This window comes from Cheilinus undulatus, linkage group 13 (assembly GCF_018320785.1).
Source record: "Cheilinus undulatus linkage group 13, ASM1832078v1, whole genome shotgun sequence".
In the NCBI taxonomy this organism is placed as follows: Eukaryota; Metazoa; Chordata; class Actinopteri; order Labriformes; family Labridae; genus Cheilinus; species Cheilinus undulatus.
Genome location: NC_054877.1, coordinates 21,567,671 through 21,586,661, shown reverse-complemented (window position 1 = coordinate 21,586,661; position 18,991 = coordinate 21,567,671). Strand labels below are relative to the sequence as shown.

Genomic DNA, 18,991 nt, shown 5'->3' with positions numbered 1-18,991 from the left:
CACACTGGTGTGTCTTGAGCCATGTCTTGGTGTGCCGTGGGAATATGTACAACCAAAAGTATTGCTACAATTACACAATAACATGAGTTCAGTCAGGATCACTTTGTCAAGAAACACACATCATGTATGGTTAATGAATAGTTTTTCTTTATTAGCAGTTATGACATTGATAAAGTCAGAGGCAGAATAAAGGAGTAGCTGGGGTGGAGGAGGGCTGTAAAAAGAGGCTTGGGGAGGGAGCAGCAAAGCATAGCCAGGCAAGAGCCTAGAAAGAATTAGCTTGCCATCAGCTAATGAGGGCTTGTGTGAGATAAACTGATCTCAGTCATATGGCAGTGCTTAACTCCGTGGCCTGCCTCAACTAATGCTACACACTTGCTTTACTGCAACATGTAAGAAACTATTTTTTATAGATAGAGTTTTGGTGTGCCCTGATCTTTGGCCTGATCTTAGGTATACCTTGGGCAAAAAAAAAGGACTGAAAACCACTGTCATAATGTATTTATTATAGCAGATCATATCATATCATGCCCTATGTATTGCATTTATCATATTACAAAGTTTCATAATTTATCATATTGAATTGGATCACATAACATTGCATCACCTTGCATTGCATTGTATGGTATATTTTATCATATTGTAATGATTCTATCATATCTATTGTAATGTATTATTGTGTATCCTAATGTATTGAATTGTATCAGATTGAATCACATCAAATCCCAATGCATTGTATCAAATTGTATCACATAACCATATCCATATAAAATAGCCTCTTTTAAACAGTAGCTTACATTGTTGCATAGTTGTAGTAATAATGCATGGTTGAAAAAATTCCCACAGCACACCAGTACTTAGTTAAAGGCACTATTTAAAACACAGGCATTGCTTGGCATTACATTACTCACTGTATCATATCGTATTGTAGCATATCATTTTGTATTGTATAACATGGATGGATTGCATTCTATGGTATTGTATGGTTTCATGTCATGTATCATGCACTATTGTATTGTATTGTACAATATTGAACCAAATGTATAATTTTGCATTGTATGACATTGCATCACATCACATGGTATGATACCACATTTTATTTCGTCTATCGTACATATCATACCATTCCATATTGTATGGCATCTTATAGTATGGTATAGTATCGAATTGTTTTGTATTTTATTGTATCGTATCCTTTCCATTGTACTGTGTCTATCATACTGCACTATGTTGCACTGTAACACTGTTTTGTATCATGTACAGTGCTGTGAAAAAGTATTTGCCCCCTCTCTGATTCCTGATTTTTGCATATTTATCACACTTTAATGTGTCAGATCATCAAACCAATTTTTAAATTTCACAAAGATAACCCAAGTAAATACAAAATGCAGTGTCTAAATGATTACTTAATATTTAAGAGTGGAAAAAAATCCAAACCTATCTGGCCCTCTGTGAAAAAATAATTGCCCCTCTCGTTAAATCATGAGTTAACTGTGATGAATCACAGTTTTTGGAAAGCTGAGTTCAATTTCAGTGGCCACACCCAGACCTGATTACTGCCAGACTTGTTGAATCAAGAAATCACTTAAATAGAAACTGTCGGACAAAGTGAAGTAGGCTACAAGATCTCGGAAAAAAACACATCATGCCACAATCCAAAGAAATTCAAGAACAAATGAGAAACAAAGTGATTAAAATCTATCAGTCTGGAAAAGGTTACAAAGCCATTTCCAAGGCTTTGGGACTCCAGCAAAACACTGTCAGAGCCATTATCCACAAATGGAGAAAACTGGGAACAGTGGTGAACCTTCCCAGGGAGTGGTTGGCCAACCAAAATTACTCCAAGAGTGCGACGATGACTCATCCAGGAGGTCACATAAGAGCCCAGGACAACATCAGAAGACCTGCAGACATCACTGGCCTCAGTTAAGGTCAGAGTTCATGACTCAACCATAAGAAAGACACGGCAAAAATGGCATCATGGGAGAGTTCCAAGGCCAAAACCACTGCCGACAAAAAAGATCACAAAGACTCGTCTCACATTTGCCAAGAAACATCTTGATGATACCCAAGACTTGTGGAAAAATATTCTGTGGACTGACGAGACAAAAGTTATACTTTTTGAAAGATGTGCGGCCCATTTCATCTGGAGTAAAAATAACAGGATTTGATAAAAAGAACATCATGCCAACAGTCAAACACGGTGGTGGCAGTGTGATGGCCTGGGGTTGCTTTGCTGCTTCAGGACCTGGACCACTTGCTGTGATTGATGGAAACAATGAAATCTGCTGTCTACAAGAAAATCCTGAAGATGAAGTTCCAGCCATCAGTATGTGCCCTTAAGCTCAAGCCCTCTTGGGTTATGAAGCAGAAAAATGACCCGAAAAATACCAGCAAGTCCACCTCTGAATGGCTCAAAATAACAAAATTAAGGTTTTGGAGTGGCCCAGTCAAAGTCTGGACTTAAATCTAATTCAGATGCTGTTGTTTGACCTGAAATGCACAGTTCATGCTTGAAAACCTTCCAATATGGCTGAGTTTAAACAATTCTGAGAAGAAGAGTGGGCCAAAATTCCTCCACAGCGATGAGAAAGATTCACCACCTGTTATCACAAACACTTGATTTCAGTTATTGCTGCCAAGGGTGGCAACACCAGTTATTAGGCTCAGGGCGCAATTACTTTTTGACATAGGGCCAGATAGGTTTTTCCCTTAATAAATAAAAATATAATTTAGAAAATGCTTTTTGTATTTACTTGGGCTGTCTTTGTGCGATATTAAAATTGGTTTGATGATCCGAAACATTAAGGTGTGATGAAGATGCAAAAAATCAGAGAGGGGGCAAATACTTTTTCACTGCACTGTAGCACCACATCGTAACATGCCATATGGTATCATATAGAGTGTATCGTATCTTATTGCATCATACAGCATTGTATTGTAGCGTATCGTACCATATCATATTGTATAGCATGGTATGGTATTGTAGCACATAGAGTCATATTGTACTGTTTTGTAACATAAAGCATTGTATCGTATCATAGGTACTTCATAGTATAGTATAATACTGTTTTCTCAGTGCGTTACCTTGGATTCCTAACCCTCACTTTATACATTTAAAGTTCACAAATTTTTGGCATCAGGCCAAAACCTTATGTCTTCATTTTTCATGATTTTAATTTATTTTCATAAATTGGAGCTATTGGTCCCCCTTAACATCTTGTGGTGCGTTTAGCAAATTTTAAAACAAAAATAGTTTCCGAAAGACTGACAGTATTACTTGAAAAATGCAGCATTTTTTCATTCCCTGAAAACTGGTGATTATGGCCTGACGCCAGTGAAATTTAACAAGTTTACCTTTAAGCAACACCAACGAATCAATTCTGAAGTTGATATCTGACCTTTTAGTCTTCAAGGCACTGTGGGCTGAGTCAAAGTCCTTTGTGGCCAGACACTGTTCTCATGGACAGAAAATATTCAGTTTTATTTATCTTAGTGTGCTCCAGGAATGCTAATCAGCTCATTTTGTCCACTACAGTGTAATGATATCTCCAAAATTAAACAAAGCCAAGGTTCACAAAAACATCAGTGGCCCATGAAAATCTAAATCAAACAATAAAAGCCCAATTTAAAATGCGAGTTTGGATCATAGCAGTGTGAACACAACAGTTGTGTGAGGCTGATTCATGTAATATCCTCTTCTCTCTAGCTCCAGAGTCCCGCTGACACAGCAGCTGTGAGCAATACGTATGCACGTGGGTGTGTGTATACGTGTGTCAGTGTGTGTGTCTGTGCAGGTGGTAAGAGGGAGGGACATCAATGCCTGTGAGCTGAATAACAAATCTAGCATACTGCACACCTGAGGAGCTGTCACTGTCATAATCAGCCGTTTATAATGCGCGGCAGAAGGGGGACAGGAGTCGAGAGGAGGAAACGAGGACACAGTCGGTATCAAAGCTCTGTCTGTGTTATATCCTCTCCATGTTATCCTCTCTATCGCTGTGTGCAGAATTGAAAGGGTGAAGGCATTTTTTTTAATTTCCACTCCGCTCGAATTTCCTTCAAGTTATTGCTTTAGCTCTCTCTTATCCACTGAGTCACAGTCGTCGCATATGGCACACTGAAGCGCCAGCTCTACTTTCTCTCTGTGCCTGCATCCTTCTTCCTCACACCCCGTCTGGCCCAGCAGGTTTGTGTCCGGACGCCTCCTCCAGAGAGCTCAAGGTGACACACGTTTGCTCAGGCACAGATGAGCGGCTCTGTCCCTGGGCCTCCTGACGATCGCCACCCCCTTTTATTTCCTCACTTCTCCTGAGTCTATGAGCAACGGGCACAAACACCCCCCTCTGGAGCCTTTTGTTGTTTCAGTGCAACGCTAATCTAGGGGTTCTGGAGCGGCAGGTTGACTCACTTCCAGCTCACTGACACAATCATTCACTGCCTGTACTGGGAATGCTGGGTGTGTGTGTGTGGTTGTGTGTGTGTGTAGCCGGAACAGTGCCTGTTAGACAGCCTGGCTGATATTTTTCTGCAGGGTCAGCAGAGACTGGGCCAAGCCAGCATCATGGAGGAGTAAATCAATGAAACCCAATTAGGCACTGGGAAAGGTGAGAGAGGAATTGAGCAGCTAAAAAAGCACCGAGCGAGACAAAAAGTGATCCTTGAGACTTTTTTGTGTGCAGAACCAGCTGAGAGTAAATCAAACATCTTTACTGTAGACTAGCACACAGGAGAGCAAAAGTAAGATACTAAAAACAACACATCTGAACACAGCCTCATTCCATGTCCGTGGGAGGTTAAAAGTATTGTGTGGGACATGCTTTATGTGTCTCCATGACTCACACTGGTGCATCATACCGCTCTTTAACCAAATGAACCTCTGCTATGACAAGGAAGAGCTGCTTGTTGTTACAGTGCATGAGCAAACATCATCCAACACCTGAAATACATGACTTCAGATGTTTCCCTGCATCATACGGACTCCTATCATATGAGTCTGACTGAATTCCCCTAGTGAGTTAAGAGAGCAGTCATGTGCCCATGTAGAGGGCGAGAGAAAAGGCAATATGTCTCATGATCACCTCCTGAGCGAGCCAAATGAGGCACCCTTTGCTCTGAGCAACCTGCCATTAACATCTGCTGCTTTGGCCACAAATGCCCTTGTAAGTAATATAAATACTATCTGCTTATTGTGTTGAACCATCTATACTTCAAGAATGAAAGCTGCGTTTGAAACAGAAGCTCCTTTAATGTTTTTTTTAAAGCTCCTATGAGGAGTTTTAATTGCTTGTGAAACAGACTGAAATTAAACTGATGAGATTTCATGAGCAAATGAGACTGACAGCAAGAAGAGTGAATACATCTGTAGTTTTTATACCCATGACCTCTGCCAGAGGGTCGGTGTAATGTAATTTACATTATACTGAAGAAACAGCTTGTTACATTTTCCCTACCAATAATTCAGAATGAGAGATGTGACTGACGGTTTAAAAGAAGCTTGGCCATTTTTTTAGTCAGACAACATGACTGATTTAGGTGCAGAACAAGTTAAGCAAAAATAAAGGGGAGCATATACCCCTCCTGATGGTCATCATCCAGGCTTGTGCCAGGTCCATGCCCCATCTCTCCAGCTATCCTCCCAGCTGCCCCCTTTACGACGCACACAGTCACCCCCAGCATCTGGACCAACCCACCGGGCCCTGGGCACCCGATATGCAGTGAGCCGGATCAGGCCCCAATCCAGGTACCGGTAAAAGCACAGCTGCCATTCTTGTACCAAGCAACAGATCCTTCCCCGCTCTCCTGAACACATCTGCAACAGACATGCAGTCTTGCCAACGATACCCAAAGAAGCAGCATCTGGAACCACGATCCAGCAATCCTCAAGCTCTGACTGCTGGCAAAGTCAAGGAGCATTAAAGAGTTTTCATCTCATTGCCAGTGGCAACATTGACGTTAGCAAGAACAACCCTGGCGACCGCATCTACCGTTGAGTGTGTGTGCAGTGCCTTCTTTGTAGAGAGTCCACTCGCCCCTGTTGGAGCATAGACTGCAATAAACAAGATCGAGCCCAGTGAATGGGTCAGTCTGGCATGCAGCCAATGCTCGACAGGTCTTACCTACAAAATCAAGGGGGGCAGTTAGCTTGTAGGTGTATCCACCCACAGTAATCTCACCAGTGCCAGGGCACTTCACCTCAGACAAGGCAGCAATGGCAATCCCAAGCTGAGCTAGCTACTTTGACATCCCAGGTACACTTTATTGCCAAAAGTATTCGCTCATCTGCCTTGACTTGCATATGAACTTAAGTGACATCCCATTCTTAATCCATAGGGTTTAATATGATGGCGGGCCACCCTTTGCAGCTATAACAGCTTCAACTGTTCTGGGAAAGCTTTCCACAAGGTTAGGAGTGTGTTTGTGGGAATTTTTAACCATTCTTCCCAAAGCACATTTGTGAGGTCACACACTGATATTGGGCGAGAAGGCCTGGCTCTCAGTTTCCACTTTAATTCATCCCAAATCTGTTCTACTGGGTTGAGGTCAGGACTCTGTACAGGCCAGTCAAGTTCATCCACACCAAACTTTCTCATCCATGTCTTTATGGACCTTGCTTTGTGCACTGATGCTCAGTCATGTTAGAACAGGAAGGGGCCATCCCCAAACTGTTCCCACAAAATTGGGAGCATGGAATTGTCCAAAATCTCTTGGTATGCTGAAGCATTCAGACTCCCTTTCACTGGAACTAAGGGGCCAAGCCCAGCTCCTGAAAAACAACCCCACACCATAATCCCCCCTCCACTTAGCACAATGCAGTCAGACAAGTACCGTTCTCCTGGCAACCGCCAAACCCAGACTCGTCCATCAGATTGCCAGATTGAGAAGTGTGATTCGTCACTCCAGAGAATGCGTCTCCACTGCTCCAGAGTCCAGTGGCGGCGTGTTTTACACCACCGTATCCAACGCTTTGCATTGCCTACCACTTCGTGGCTGAGTTGCTGTCATTCCCAGTGGCTTCCACTTTGTTATAATACTACTGACAGCTGACTGTGGAATATTGAAGAGCGAGGAAATTTCACAACTGGATTTGTTGCACAGGTGGAATCCTATCAGAGTATAACGCTGGAATTCACTGAGCTCCTGAGAGCGACCCATTCTTTCACAAATGTTTGTAGAAACAGTCTGCATGGCTGGGTGCTTGATTTTATACACCTGTAGCCATGGAAGTGATTGGAACACCTGATATCAATTATTTGGATGGGTGAGTAAATACTTTTGGCAATATAGCGTATGTGAGAGCCCTCCTGAAGAGTTACATTCCAGGGTCTGGTAAGACTGCCTCAAGTTGAGGTGAAACAGCTGAGAACTGAGAGCGTCATCTCAACTAATCACTCCACCAGCAGCCACTGTATACCAGCTCACAGTATAACTACTAAACCCTGTCCATAATCATCACAAACTTAAAGCTGCTCAGAAGGAGAGCAAAAACCTCTTCTCTGTCATGAAAAAGCTTTCAGTCCTGTTCCTTGCCTATTGTTCATTAAATGAATGTGATAAAACTGCTGCTATGCTACACATTCGAGCTGAACACTACACCAGTGGCAGCCATTGCTTCCCTCTCCCAGCACAACTAAACCACACCTTTAGCTACGAGCTCATTCTCCTCAAATTAAGCTGATTGTTACCTCTGCCAAGAAGGTTATGTGATCGGGTGGGTTTGTTTGTTTGTTTGTTTGTTTGTTTGTTTGTTTGTTTGTTAGCAACATCACTCAACTCAAAAAGTTGTGGATGGATTTTGATGAAATTTTCAGGAAAGGTCAGAAATGGTATAAGGAAAAACTGATTAAGTTTTGGGAGCGAGCCGATTCACCGTCTGGATACAGGAATATTTTAAAGGAGTCTGTACTATTGGAAGATAGGGTAATGGTGGAGGTCTGTGCTGTTACCACTTTACACCAGGAGATGGCGGACATGAGTAACTTCAATCCCAGCAGCATTTTTGGGTGTGTTTCTATTCAAAGTTTTGGAGTTTACGGAGTTTGAAAGGTGCATGCCCAGTCGAGGAGACGAGTCAGAGCGTAACAGAGGGAAAGACAGCGAATTGTAGCAAGAACACTCACATTGCTGGGAGGACTAGAGGAATATTCACCCTCTGCTGTGACTTCCAGTAGTCCAGTGAGAAAATGGGTAAGAATGTCAGTGTATCTGTTGGCACTGGCAGTCAGTGTGTCCGCCATGACAGTCCACACGTAGTGAAGCCAATGCTTTGCCTCACCGTGTGCCCACCCCATCCGTCCCCATGCGCCCTAGGGACGGATCCAGTAATTTTTTTAAGGATGCTTCACTATTGGGAGATAGGGCTAATGGCGGAGGTCTGCTCTCTCCGAGTGCTTTTCTAGTACAGGTCTGTTTTCAAACCTGGCAAAATTGTTTCAGATTGGTGCTTTGCAAGAGAGATCTGTACGTTGACAGACATGGAGTCTGGCCAATCCATCTGCTTTGCAAGGAAACAAAGGAGCCTGTCGACATTAGAATACAACCCAATACATGGACTCCCACTTGCAAATCTCATCACTTTATTAACCTAAGTTTACAAGTGGCAGCACAAGCCACTTGTCAACAGTGGATCAGAGGGTCCCAGAGGTGATACAGCGAGGAGAGGAGTGGAAAACCACCTGAGTTTTTATGACACCACACATCCTTTCTAGAAAACATACATTTCCTTAATGTATTCACCCACTGAAGTAAAAAATAAAATCATGGAATAATACTGAAATGAAAAGCAAATCAACCTAAGAAATGTAAAGTAACCAGCTATTTTCACCTTATCCTCATTTACTCGGTTATAATTGCTTGATACTGCAGTTCCCACGTGAAACTGTTCTCTTGTGGCAAGAGAGTTGATCTTGTAATATCTCATCTCCAGCTGCTTAGGGCTGTACTCCAGAGAAGGTGAGGGCTGTGGTGTTAATGAGGTCAGAAAAGCAGCTATAAACACCTTAGCTCTGTACATGCACCAGTAAAGCTAATTTACAGTGCCTTTTTGAAGTATTCAACCCCTGGATGTTTTAGCCTTTTATTGATTTTATAAATCAGTCATGGTTAATATAATATGGCTTTTTGACAAAACAATTACAGAAAAACCTCTTTAATGTCAAAGTAAAGATAGATTTGACCTTTTTGTCTGTAGCCGTATGCTGCCACTACTGTGCTTCACTGTGGGGATGGTGTGTTTGTGATGTGTTTTTACATTTTCCAGAGGAAAGAGTCATAGTGAGTGGTACATTTGACTGCCAAAACTGATTAGAACAGTAACCAAAAACCCTTACAGGATCTCTAAATTTTTCATATTTTGAGCAGCACAACTTTGCTTTACTGGAACTGAAAGACAATTCAACAGTTCAGAATCTATGGTTGTTTTGCACTGCAATCAGGATCTACAAGCAACAACAATGCAATTTAAATGCTCCATAATGTGTTTTATCTGCAGCAGTTTCCTCGTTTGGATGAAAAATTTACATTTTTTTCTGCACTAATGAAAGAAAAAAACAGAATTATAGGCATTTGATAACCTGCTGACTTCTAATGAGCTGTGTAGATAGCATTATGCACAAGATAATAATCCTGTTCTTGTTGACAGAAAAGGAATAGATACTAATACCCACAGGCAAGTGTGTTGGAATCGGTACTAAGTAATCATCATTTAGGATCATATTCTAATCTTATTAAAATGCAATTCATCATGCCCAATCAGAAAGTCTGTTTACTTTGAAATGGATAATATCCTCAGTTGAGTTTGAAAAGTGGGTTTCTTTTGTACAGTGGTTATACGTTGCATATTTTTGATTAAAAAAAACTTATAGTAATAATGCATCTTAAAATTAAAATTTGTATCATTATTGCTACTGTTATAACTAATTTGCCTTTTACTATTCTTGAAATCATGGTTTTGATGCTTCTAATAAACATAGTGTAGCTCTTTATTCAATCTGACAAACTCTGAGTTCAAGCTAGCCCTCTGACACCTCTTCGAGCCCACAGCAATTATTAACAGATTTTAGTCATCAGGCACCTCTGCCTTTGCATGAAAGCTTTCTTACAAAAGTTGAAACTAAATTCTCCCAGCTGAACGCATTAGAATAACCAAAAAGAAAACCAAGCTCTGTTTATTAAAGTAACCTCTAACCTCATTACCTCCATGATTACCAAAAAAAAAAAGAGGAAAAAACTGCCTCATTCACTGACTGCCTCCCAAATTAAGCTCTTGGTAGGAGAGCTCAGCATGAGACAGAGGAATGCACATGGGTGGATGAGCCCTCATATAAATCCATCCAGGCCCCCATGCTCAGACAGGCTGTTGGTCCACTCCTAAATCAGACAGGCCAGGCTGTCACCACCGGAGACCTTGTCTTCTTGCAGATCAATGGTGATAAGGAGAAATAAATTTCGGGCTGCAAATACTGGAGACTCCAAGGAGGCACTCAGGTTGCCAGGAGCGCTATAAACCTGTACTGCAGTTTTTAATGTTTGATATACTACACAATGTTGGATATACTTTGGTGGACTATGCTAATAGATAACAGCACAGGAGACAAAAAAGGACCTGCATAAAAGGAACTTTTAACATGTTATGCATTATGAATTGCTGTAAAATTTTGATTAAATATCACCTCATAAAACCAATGGTTTAGTCAGATTTTATGTTCAACATCAAGGAGGTTAGTCTTGCGAAGCTTCAAGCTGAAATGCTTGTCCCTGGTCAGAGAGTGACCTCACCAATCAGCTTCATTTGAAGAGAAAACAAGACGGTAGCTAAGGTGTGGTTTAGCTGTACTGCAAGTTTTTAAACAATTAAGCATTTAGTGTGAATGTAGCTACAGTAGCAGTTGTAGTAGAGATGCTCAACATTTCTTTCAATGAATCTGAAAACTTTTCTTGGTCAAATAATTTTTTTTTTCTCTTTTTTCAAATGGTTTTGGCCAAAAGGGGTGGCACAGTGGCTCATAAGGTGGGGGGCATGGCCAGGCTGACAAACCTAGGGAACGTGCCAACCCCGGTTGTGATTTATTGATGATATCAATGTGAATTAGGTCAGTAGCATTGGTGCTAGCTATCTAGGCTAACAGTTACTATATTTTGGAGCTGAAAAGTGTGTCAAGCTATTCTGGGGTCTAATACTGAAGATAGTTTTTGTGCCACCTTTTTACCTCTTCAACCTTATTTTCAGCTTTTTTTTTCACATTTATTAGCAAAAACCTGAATTTGCCACTTTTTACATATTCTTACTTGCTTCCTTCACCAATTTTTGCCAGTTTATGCCTGTTAACCCTTTTTCAACTTTTAACCAATTTTTGCGTCTTTTAACCCATTTTTGCCCCTTTTAATCCTGTTTTACCCATTCTGCCATGTTTAATCAATAATCAATTGGGCCCCAGAAAGCTCTCCCCTTTATCCCCCCTTATGGGTGACCTTGGGCATCATCCGTGAATGTCCCCTATGTCACCGAAAACAAACCTCAAAGGTCTGTGATGCTGTCAGCATGACATTGAAATGTATAATTAAATGTGCTGGTGTAACATGTCAAAACTGTTCTTCTGTTTTTTTCTTTAAAACCAAAAAAAATTGGAAGAATACACATTAATACGATACTTGTATAACATAAAAATGAACAAAAATTTTTGCAGCAACAATGCTTTATTATAAATTTTAAAAATGTATAAAAAATAAAGAGTGAGTAATTGAGACAACTTCCTTTTTGTTCACGCATGTACCAATACAAATCAATAACCACACTTTTCATTGCATAGCTAACTAAAGACGCTTCCCTTTCTACTGGGGTTGCTCCAGAGTTCAACACAATTTGCCTTAATCAGGCAATCAATCACTATTAGATCCGTGTGCCACGCCAGCACACAGCAGGCAGATGTGTCCCCCAGCAAAATGCTACAATCCCTAAATTGGGGCAGACACACTTGTATGAGCCCAGTGACTTGGTAGACGCTGCCAGAGCTGCTGCCAGAGCTCGCAAAGCAGCATTTTTCCTTTATTTGTCGACAAGGGGGTGGCACCAAGCTGCTTCAGTGACATGTCTTTTCAGTGGAAATTACAGAGAATACACTCAGCGGAAATGTTCTTGGATGTCTCTGTCACCGTTTGTCACTTTGCGTTGAATACAAAATAATCAGATCCTTTTAAGCTTATGACTTTTCAGTTGAGTAATCACGCAACATTTGAATTAAACGTCCATCATGCTTTACATTTGTAGAGGATGACATGAGTTGACCTTGTGAAAATCAGAAAAAGAGATTACCAGACACGTGGTTTACACATAAACAAAAAAAGGGAGTAAACCAATGAACATATGTGTTATGTGCTTTTGGTTTTATTGTTCAAACATCATAAAAGATTGAATAAGCTGATTTGGCATGAGAAGAGGATAATCAGAGCATCACTGTGGTCCTTAGAGAAGCTTTATTGAATGCATAACAATGAAGTTTGATTGGAATTGATAATGGCTTTGAGGACTGGGTTGCTCCTTTCCAAACGCTAATTTGTTCCAAAGCAACCTTTGACATACACTGAATTGTCAATGACGGGATAATAAGCCAAGAATTAGAGGGGTCGAAATATGTGTGTTTGTACCAAAAGAGGGAACTGACTCCCTTTCTGATTAAATATCAAGGCTCAGTGCCTCAACTGTGTTTCTGTCGATTTAAGCAGCCAATAAAATCAGAAGAGAAGAGGCTGTATGCATGTGTGTCACTGAATATAATCATCTGTGTATTTTTGGCATTCAGTTAAAGAGACAGAGTTCTGAATTACAGTATATAAGAGCAGAGGCTGGTATGATATTCCTGTTTCAACACAGAGTCAGCAGGAGGAATTGCCATCGATGTGAAAGTGCTGCTGACCTCGTCCATTTTTCTTCCTGTGCCATCAAGGCCACCGCGCTGCAATGCCCCATGCTGCATCCAATTGTGCAGAGTAAAAGGTGTGGAATCAAGGGCTTCTCCAGGCCACCAGCCCCTCGGACACCTGCATTTATGGGAGTCAAGCACGGTGTCAGCACTACAAGCAACATGCATCATACGCCTGCCCCACATGCCTGCAATACAATCTTATCTGTCTGCAGACAGGCAGCACAGCCAGGAGAATGCATTCAACATGGACTGCACAGCGACCTTGGTGCTAAATTTCACCTTTGATTGCACATTTTTGACCATGCCTAATTGAGGTATATGCTGCATACAGGGTTCTCTGGGGGCTCAGATTGGTCTTATGAATCATGCAACATGATATTGTTTGATTGAATGCACCAAGCCCAAATTGGATTCCTACTAACGCCTCCTCCCCTCCCTGCCTAGACAAGTACTGATGAAAGATAACCGCCTCTGCATTAATCAAAGAGATGGGGGCATTTTGATCCCACTCTCAATTAGATTAGATTACATGAATTTAACAATTTATACAAAATGTGATATCAATTATCAACAGGTCATTCACTTTGATCTCTTGCCCTGATTCTGTCAGAGCAAACGAAAGGAGGGCACACTGAATCAGAAACATGATTATTAAGAAATGCTGGTTGACATGAGGAATCAGGGGCATTTGTAGTTTGTGATTTATGCTGGTACAGGCCTCTTCAAAGCAGAGTGGCCACCCTGGTGCCATGGATGTAGTGTGTGTGGGTGTGTGTGTGTGGGGGTGTGTGTGTGTGTGTGTGTATTTCAGGGTGTATTTTTATTTGGTTTTATTTAGATTCTTAGTAATTAGAATCATTATTGAGTCAAGAATGGCTGGATGAATGGATCAACAGAATGAAATCTGTATCAAATAGAGCAAGGTGAGGATGATGGAGGGAGAGGAAAGCAGGGACAGAGTGCAAGATGGAGATGGTGGATAAGAAGAAAGCAGGGACAGAGAGCAAGATGATGAGGATGGAAGAGAGGAAAGCAGGAACATAGAGCAAGAAGATGAGAATGGATAAGAAACCAGGGACAGAGCGCAAGATGAGGATGCTAAAGGAGGGGAAAGCTGGGACAGAAATCAAGATGATGGTGGAGGAGAAGAAAGTAGGGACAGAGGGCAATATGAGGATGATGGAGGGAGAAGAAAGCAGGGATAAAGAGGAAGATTTGGATGATGGATAAGAAGAAAGCAGGAACATAGAGCAAGAAGACGAGGGTGGGTAAGATAGCAGGGACAGAGTGCAAGATGAGGATGCTAAAGGAGGGGAAAGCAGAGACCAAGATCAAGATGAGGATGGTGGAGGGAGAATAAAGCAGGCACAGAGAGCAAGATTCCTCCACACTCCACCCATCCCTATCTTTCTGTTCACCAGCAAGTATGAATTAGATGGCAAGCACCCGGCAAGTGTTGATAGATAATTGTTCATTACTTTCATAATGTTTCAAATGAGAATACACATCTTAAAGTTTGTCTTTTTAGGTTTGTCAGTTGTGACAATACTCCATCATTATGCCCCTGTGCACAGTTTCCATGAGGGGGTGTGGCTGTGTCATTTCCCCTATGTGGTGATTGGGTCAATGGTCGAAGAGCTATGAGTTCAAAAACAACAACAACAAAAAAAGAGGAAACATGTTTGAGCCTTTTATTGACAAAAGCAAGCTAAATGCTATCATTGTCGTGTTAGTTTTTGTTTTGTCCATGTGAACTGAGAGCTGAGAACAACAAAAGCAGGAGTTTGAATTCACCCTCCTTCTAGGAAGTCATTCCTCCTTATATTTTCATAGGGTATGACTGATTTTTGCCATGTTCATACTCAACATCATATGCCTTTGAGAACCATGGATGGCTTTATATGTTTCCACTCTATTGTGCAATTAGAGAACAAGAAAAAAATCACAGAAATGAAATGACTTGATACTAGGGTATGTTTATAACTGCAATTAAAGCATACATGCCTCAGACTAACCCTGGATAATACCGTGCCCTAGTTTGGCTACTCAGGTCATACAACATCTAGTGTCTAGATAGTGTCTAGATTCTAGACTCACCTCTTGAAACTTTGACCACAGCAAACTTTCTCCAAGACCATTTGAATGTAATATTAACTTTTTTGCACTCTCTTTCTTTCTTCTTCTGATTGAATTTATTCCAACCAACGAGGTGTCTAAACATATAAGGACATGTATGATCAGGCATGCTAATCAATGACAAAATTGTGAAGTGACATGAGTCACTTGTTACGAATAGCAAGCCCTTTTGGAAACTATTCAACCCCCATTTCCAGTTTGCAGTGCTTGTGTGTGTGCTGTCTAGTCGAGATGTGACAGTGTTCACTGTTTGTTTAGGATGACTGCACTCTCAGGAGCGGATGGTTTGATTTGTAGGAGGAGGAGGGGAACAGCATCACCCCCATCAAATACTCACATGCACCTCAAAACGCCAGTAACTTCAAAAACAACAGATAGCCCAGGAGGAGGTGAAGAAAGTCAGTCTTTTTTTGTTGAGATAAAATACTTGGTTTTTCTTCTACCAAACTGAAACGTCTCAGTGTCACAGATGCAATCTATTCATGGTCTTCTCTTGATAGTTAATTAGGTGTCAGCAGCACAACCGAGGTAATTTAACCTTCATCAGGCCGTATCACATGAGAAGATAATGTTAGAGAATTATTCATCGTATATTTCAGAGGAACATGAAAAAGCTTTACTTACTGATTCTAAGACTTAAGTGACGATGAATGAGTAGAATGCAAAATGCAGAATCCAGTAGTGGTAGAGTCAATTGTGAAACAATGAGCTCATTGGGCAACAAATAAAGGGCTTGTGTTGGTGTAAATGTGTGTAAGAAAGTCAGACAAACACATATACATTAAGCTGGTGCCTGAGAATTGACACTTAATTACCTTAAGATCAAACATGCAATAAACAGCCATTTTCTGAGGACAGTTTGATCAAAATATCTAAAGAAATCAATAGAGCCTGCAGGCCAAGAGACAGCTGGGTGAATCCTAAATAACATGACATTAAAAAAGCATGTATACCCTTGGAGGAGTCTAGAGCTAATAAACACAACACTGCCAAATTAATACAAATATGACCGTATTGACATACTATCATACTTAGAATGACTTCAAAATGGAAGTTCTTTGCACTAAATTTGATACAGTGTGAAATGATATGTATAAAAATTACATTAAAATGTCTTCTGTGTTAATTTGTTTATCTTCACCTATATTAAAGTCTAATATACAGTGAGCATGAGTGGGTTAAATAAAACAATCAAAAAATTGTCATCTCTTCTCCCAAGCCATAATTTTCTTAGACTTAACAAGATTGTCCTCCAGGAGTTTCCTGTTTGGCTGCATTCATTCGACCCTCTACGTTTACAAGCCTCTCAGGGCCCGCTGCTGAGATGCATCCCCACAGCATGATGCTGCCACCACAGTGCTTCTCATTGGGGATGGTGTGCTTGTGGTAATGTGTAGTGTTTACAAGCATAGCATCTTGTCAGATAGCCACCATTCTGGTCTCATCAGACCAAAGAACTCTTTTCCATTTGACCATGGAGACTTCCACATGCCTTTTGGCAAACTCTAGTCAAGATTTAACAGTTTTACAAAACGTAAGAACCTAGCAAAGAACCTGGGCAACAGCTGTTGTATGCAGAGTCTCTCTCATTTCAGCTGTTTAAGCTTGTAATACCTTCAGAGAAGTCATAGGTGTCTTGGTTTCACTAGACTCCTTCTTGCAGTCACTCTGTTTGTGAGGATGGCTTGATCCAAGCAGATTTACTCATGTGTAATATTTCTTCCATTTCTTGATGATTGATTCAACTGAACTCCAGGTGATGTTCAGTGCCTTGGATTTTTTTCAATATCTATCCCCTGACTTATACTCTTCAATTACCTTTTCTCTGAGTTGTCTGGAGTATTCCGTTGTCTTCATGGTGTAATGGTAGCCAGAAATAGTGATTAGCCAGAGACTGGACCTTCCACACACAGGTGTCTTTATACTAAAATCACTTGAGACACATTCACTGCACACAGGTGCTCCCCGTGTCACTAATTGTAAGACTTCTAGCACCAATTTGCTGATGAATTAAGTCAGTCACTTTTTCAGGGTGTAAATATTTATGCAATTACTTATTTTATTTTACATCTTTTGGTTAATTGACATTACTTTGTAGAAATCTCTTTTTAGTTTGACACTAAAGAGTTTTTTATGTTTTTTTTTTTTGCAGAAAACAAAAATAAATGATATTGATCATGATTGATTTATGAAAAGTAAATGCAGTAAAAGGGTAAAACATCGTAGGGGGTGAATACTTTTTACATGCACTGTACTCTGTCAACAGCAGTTTCAAGAATTAAAAATAATCATACACTAATTATTGTTCTTTCTGATCATGTTCTTATTTTTTATTTTTAAACCGATAAAAAAAGATTTTATTGTGTTCTGAAATGAGGAGACATTGCCTTAAGAGGGATATTTTTAGTAGTTGAAAGGACATTTTAATGATTTCAGCATGTAAAAGATTATTAGCATATTGGTTGTTGCCTGCTACTTGAATTCTGGATATGGTTTTAGGCTACAAGAAATACAAAACCTTAAACAAAACCATAATGTAAGATAAGCCCACCATAAAATCTGCTCTGTGCCACACGCGAGTGAACACGACTATTACGTGTTAATATTATTAGACTATGTCATATGGGATGATGGCTAACATGGGGGATCCCGCTCCGTCCCAGCAGTGAAATTGGCTATGTGACCAGTAGGGAGAGACAGTGAGATGGGCGGTTTATAGACTAGTGGCTGGGGCGCTTATTGTTTTGTGTGTAGGACTGGATGGGAGGGAGCAGCAGCAGCCTCAGTACCAGGCAGTGCTCTCCCTCTCAGTACTGAACTGGATAGATAGAGGAGGAGGCTGCTGCTACATGCTGCCGCCGCCGCCACCGCTCCTGCTGCTACCGCTGCCCCTGCCTTTGTCGTAGAGAGGAACGTTTATCACCGCGGCCACTCTCGAGCCAGTGGGATATTGTTTTTTAATTTTTATTTTTTTTACTTTTTTCTTTTTTATACGGATTCCGAAGAGGGAATAAAGCAGTCACGGCCGTACCAATGTACTCACTACACGAGGGCAGCGGTCTGTTCCTGCTGGCGGTCTTGGCAGGACTGCAGGTAATGTAATTTCAAACCGGTTTCAAGCTAGTGGAGTTAGACTGGACAGTTTTAGCTGCTTGTTGTTCTGTGGGGATGCTGTTTGCTGAGTTACGACCCCGGTGTGGCTGCTAGCCTCTCCAAAGGGCACTTTGCGTGGGAAAACAGTTTGAGAAACAGTGCTGTTTGTGTGTAGCAAAAATTAACGGTCAAAGTACGTGCAGCACGCGCTGATACCAGCTAACGGTTCGTTGTACTGTATGCTCACGAGACGCTGTTGTTCAAAACTACGCACGTTCAAATTAATTATTCATTGTCAGAAGGGTTTAAATTGGCTATGACGTAGCTTTGTTTAAGAGTACATAGCTTAATCTTTAATTGTGTTGAAGTTGAAGGATATAGGCTCACATTAACCTAGTTTTTACTCGGTTATATTTAGTTTAGGTTTAATATTTATGTAGATTGCTGCAGCGTGTCTCGGTTCCCCGGTGAGATAATTGTCTGTCTGCTAGGAGCTGTTACGAGCAACAATGAAAAGTAGCGTACTGTAGAATACTGTGGCATACACATTATTTATATCCCCAACTACATATAACACTGATGGGATAATGATTGTTGTCCAACCACGAGCATGGAAACACTGAGTAATTTTTGTGGGAGCGTATTTTCTCCGTGACTTCTTGTGTTGAAACAGCTCCCTCAGAAAGCTGTGCAATAAATAATGCAGCATAAGTAGATGAAATAGTTACTTGTGAGGAATTGGCGTTTATGTTGCATTTAAAAACGCACATATGCTGCTGTAATGTTCATGAATTCTCGGCTGTGCTCCTCCCCCTCTCTGCCAGCGTTTTCCATTTAAATTC

The 18,991-nt window shown here is 40.9% G+C and overlaps 1 protein-coding gene across 1 annotated transcript in view; it reads left to right on the top strand.

Annotated features, from left to right (window-relative positions):
- Positions 1 to 17,829: 17,829 nt before the first annotated feature.
- cdh2 (cadherin 2, type 1, N-cadherin (neuronal)) overlaps positions 17,830 to 18,991 on the top strand; it is an 84,711-nt gene continuing 83,549 nt past the window's right edge. Inside the window, exon 1 of the mRNA XM_041803542.1 lies at positions 17,830 to 18,149. Within this exon, the coding sequence (XP_041659476.1) occupies positions 18,090 to 18,149 (60 nt within the window). The 5' untranslated portion in view covers positions 17,830 to 18,089. The remainder of the gene's footprint in view (positions 18,150 to 18,991) is intronic.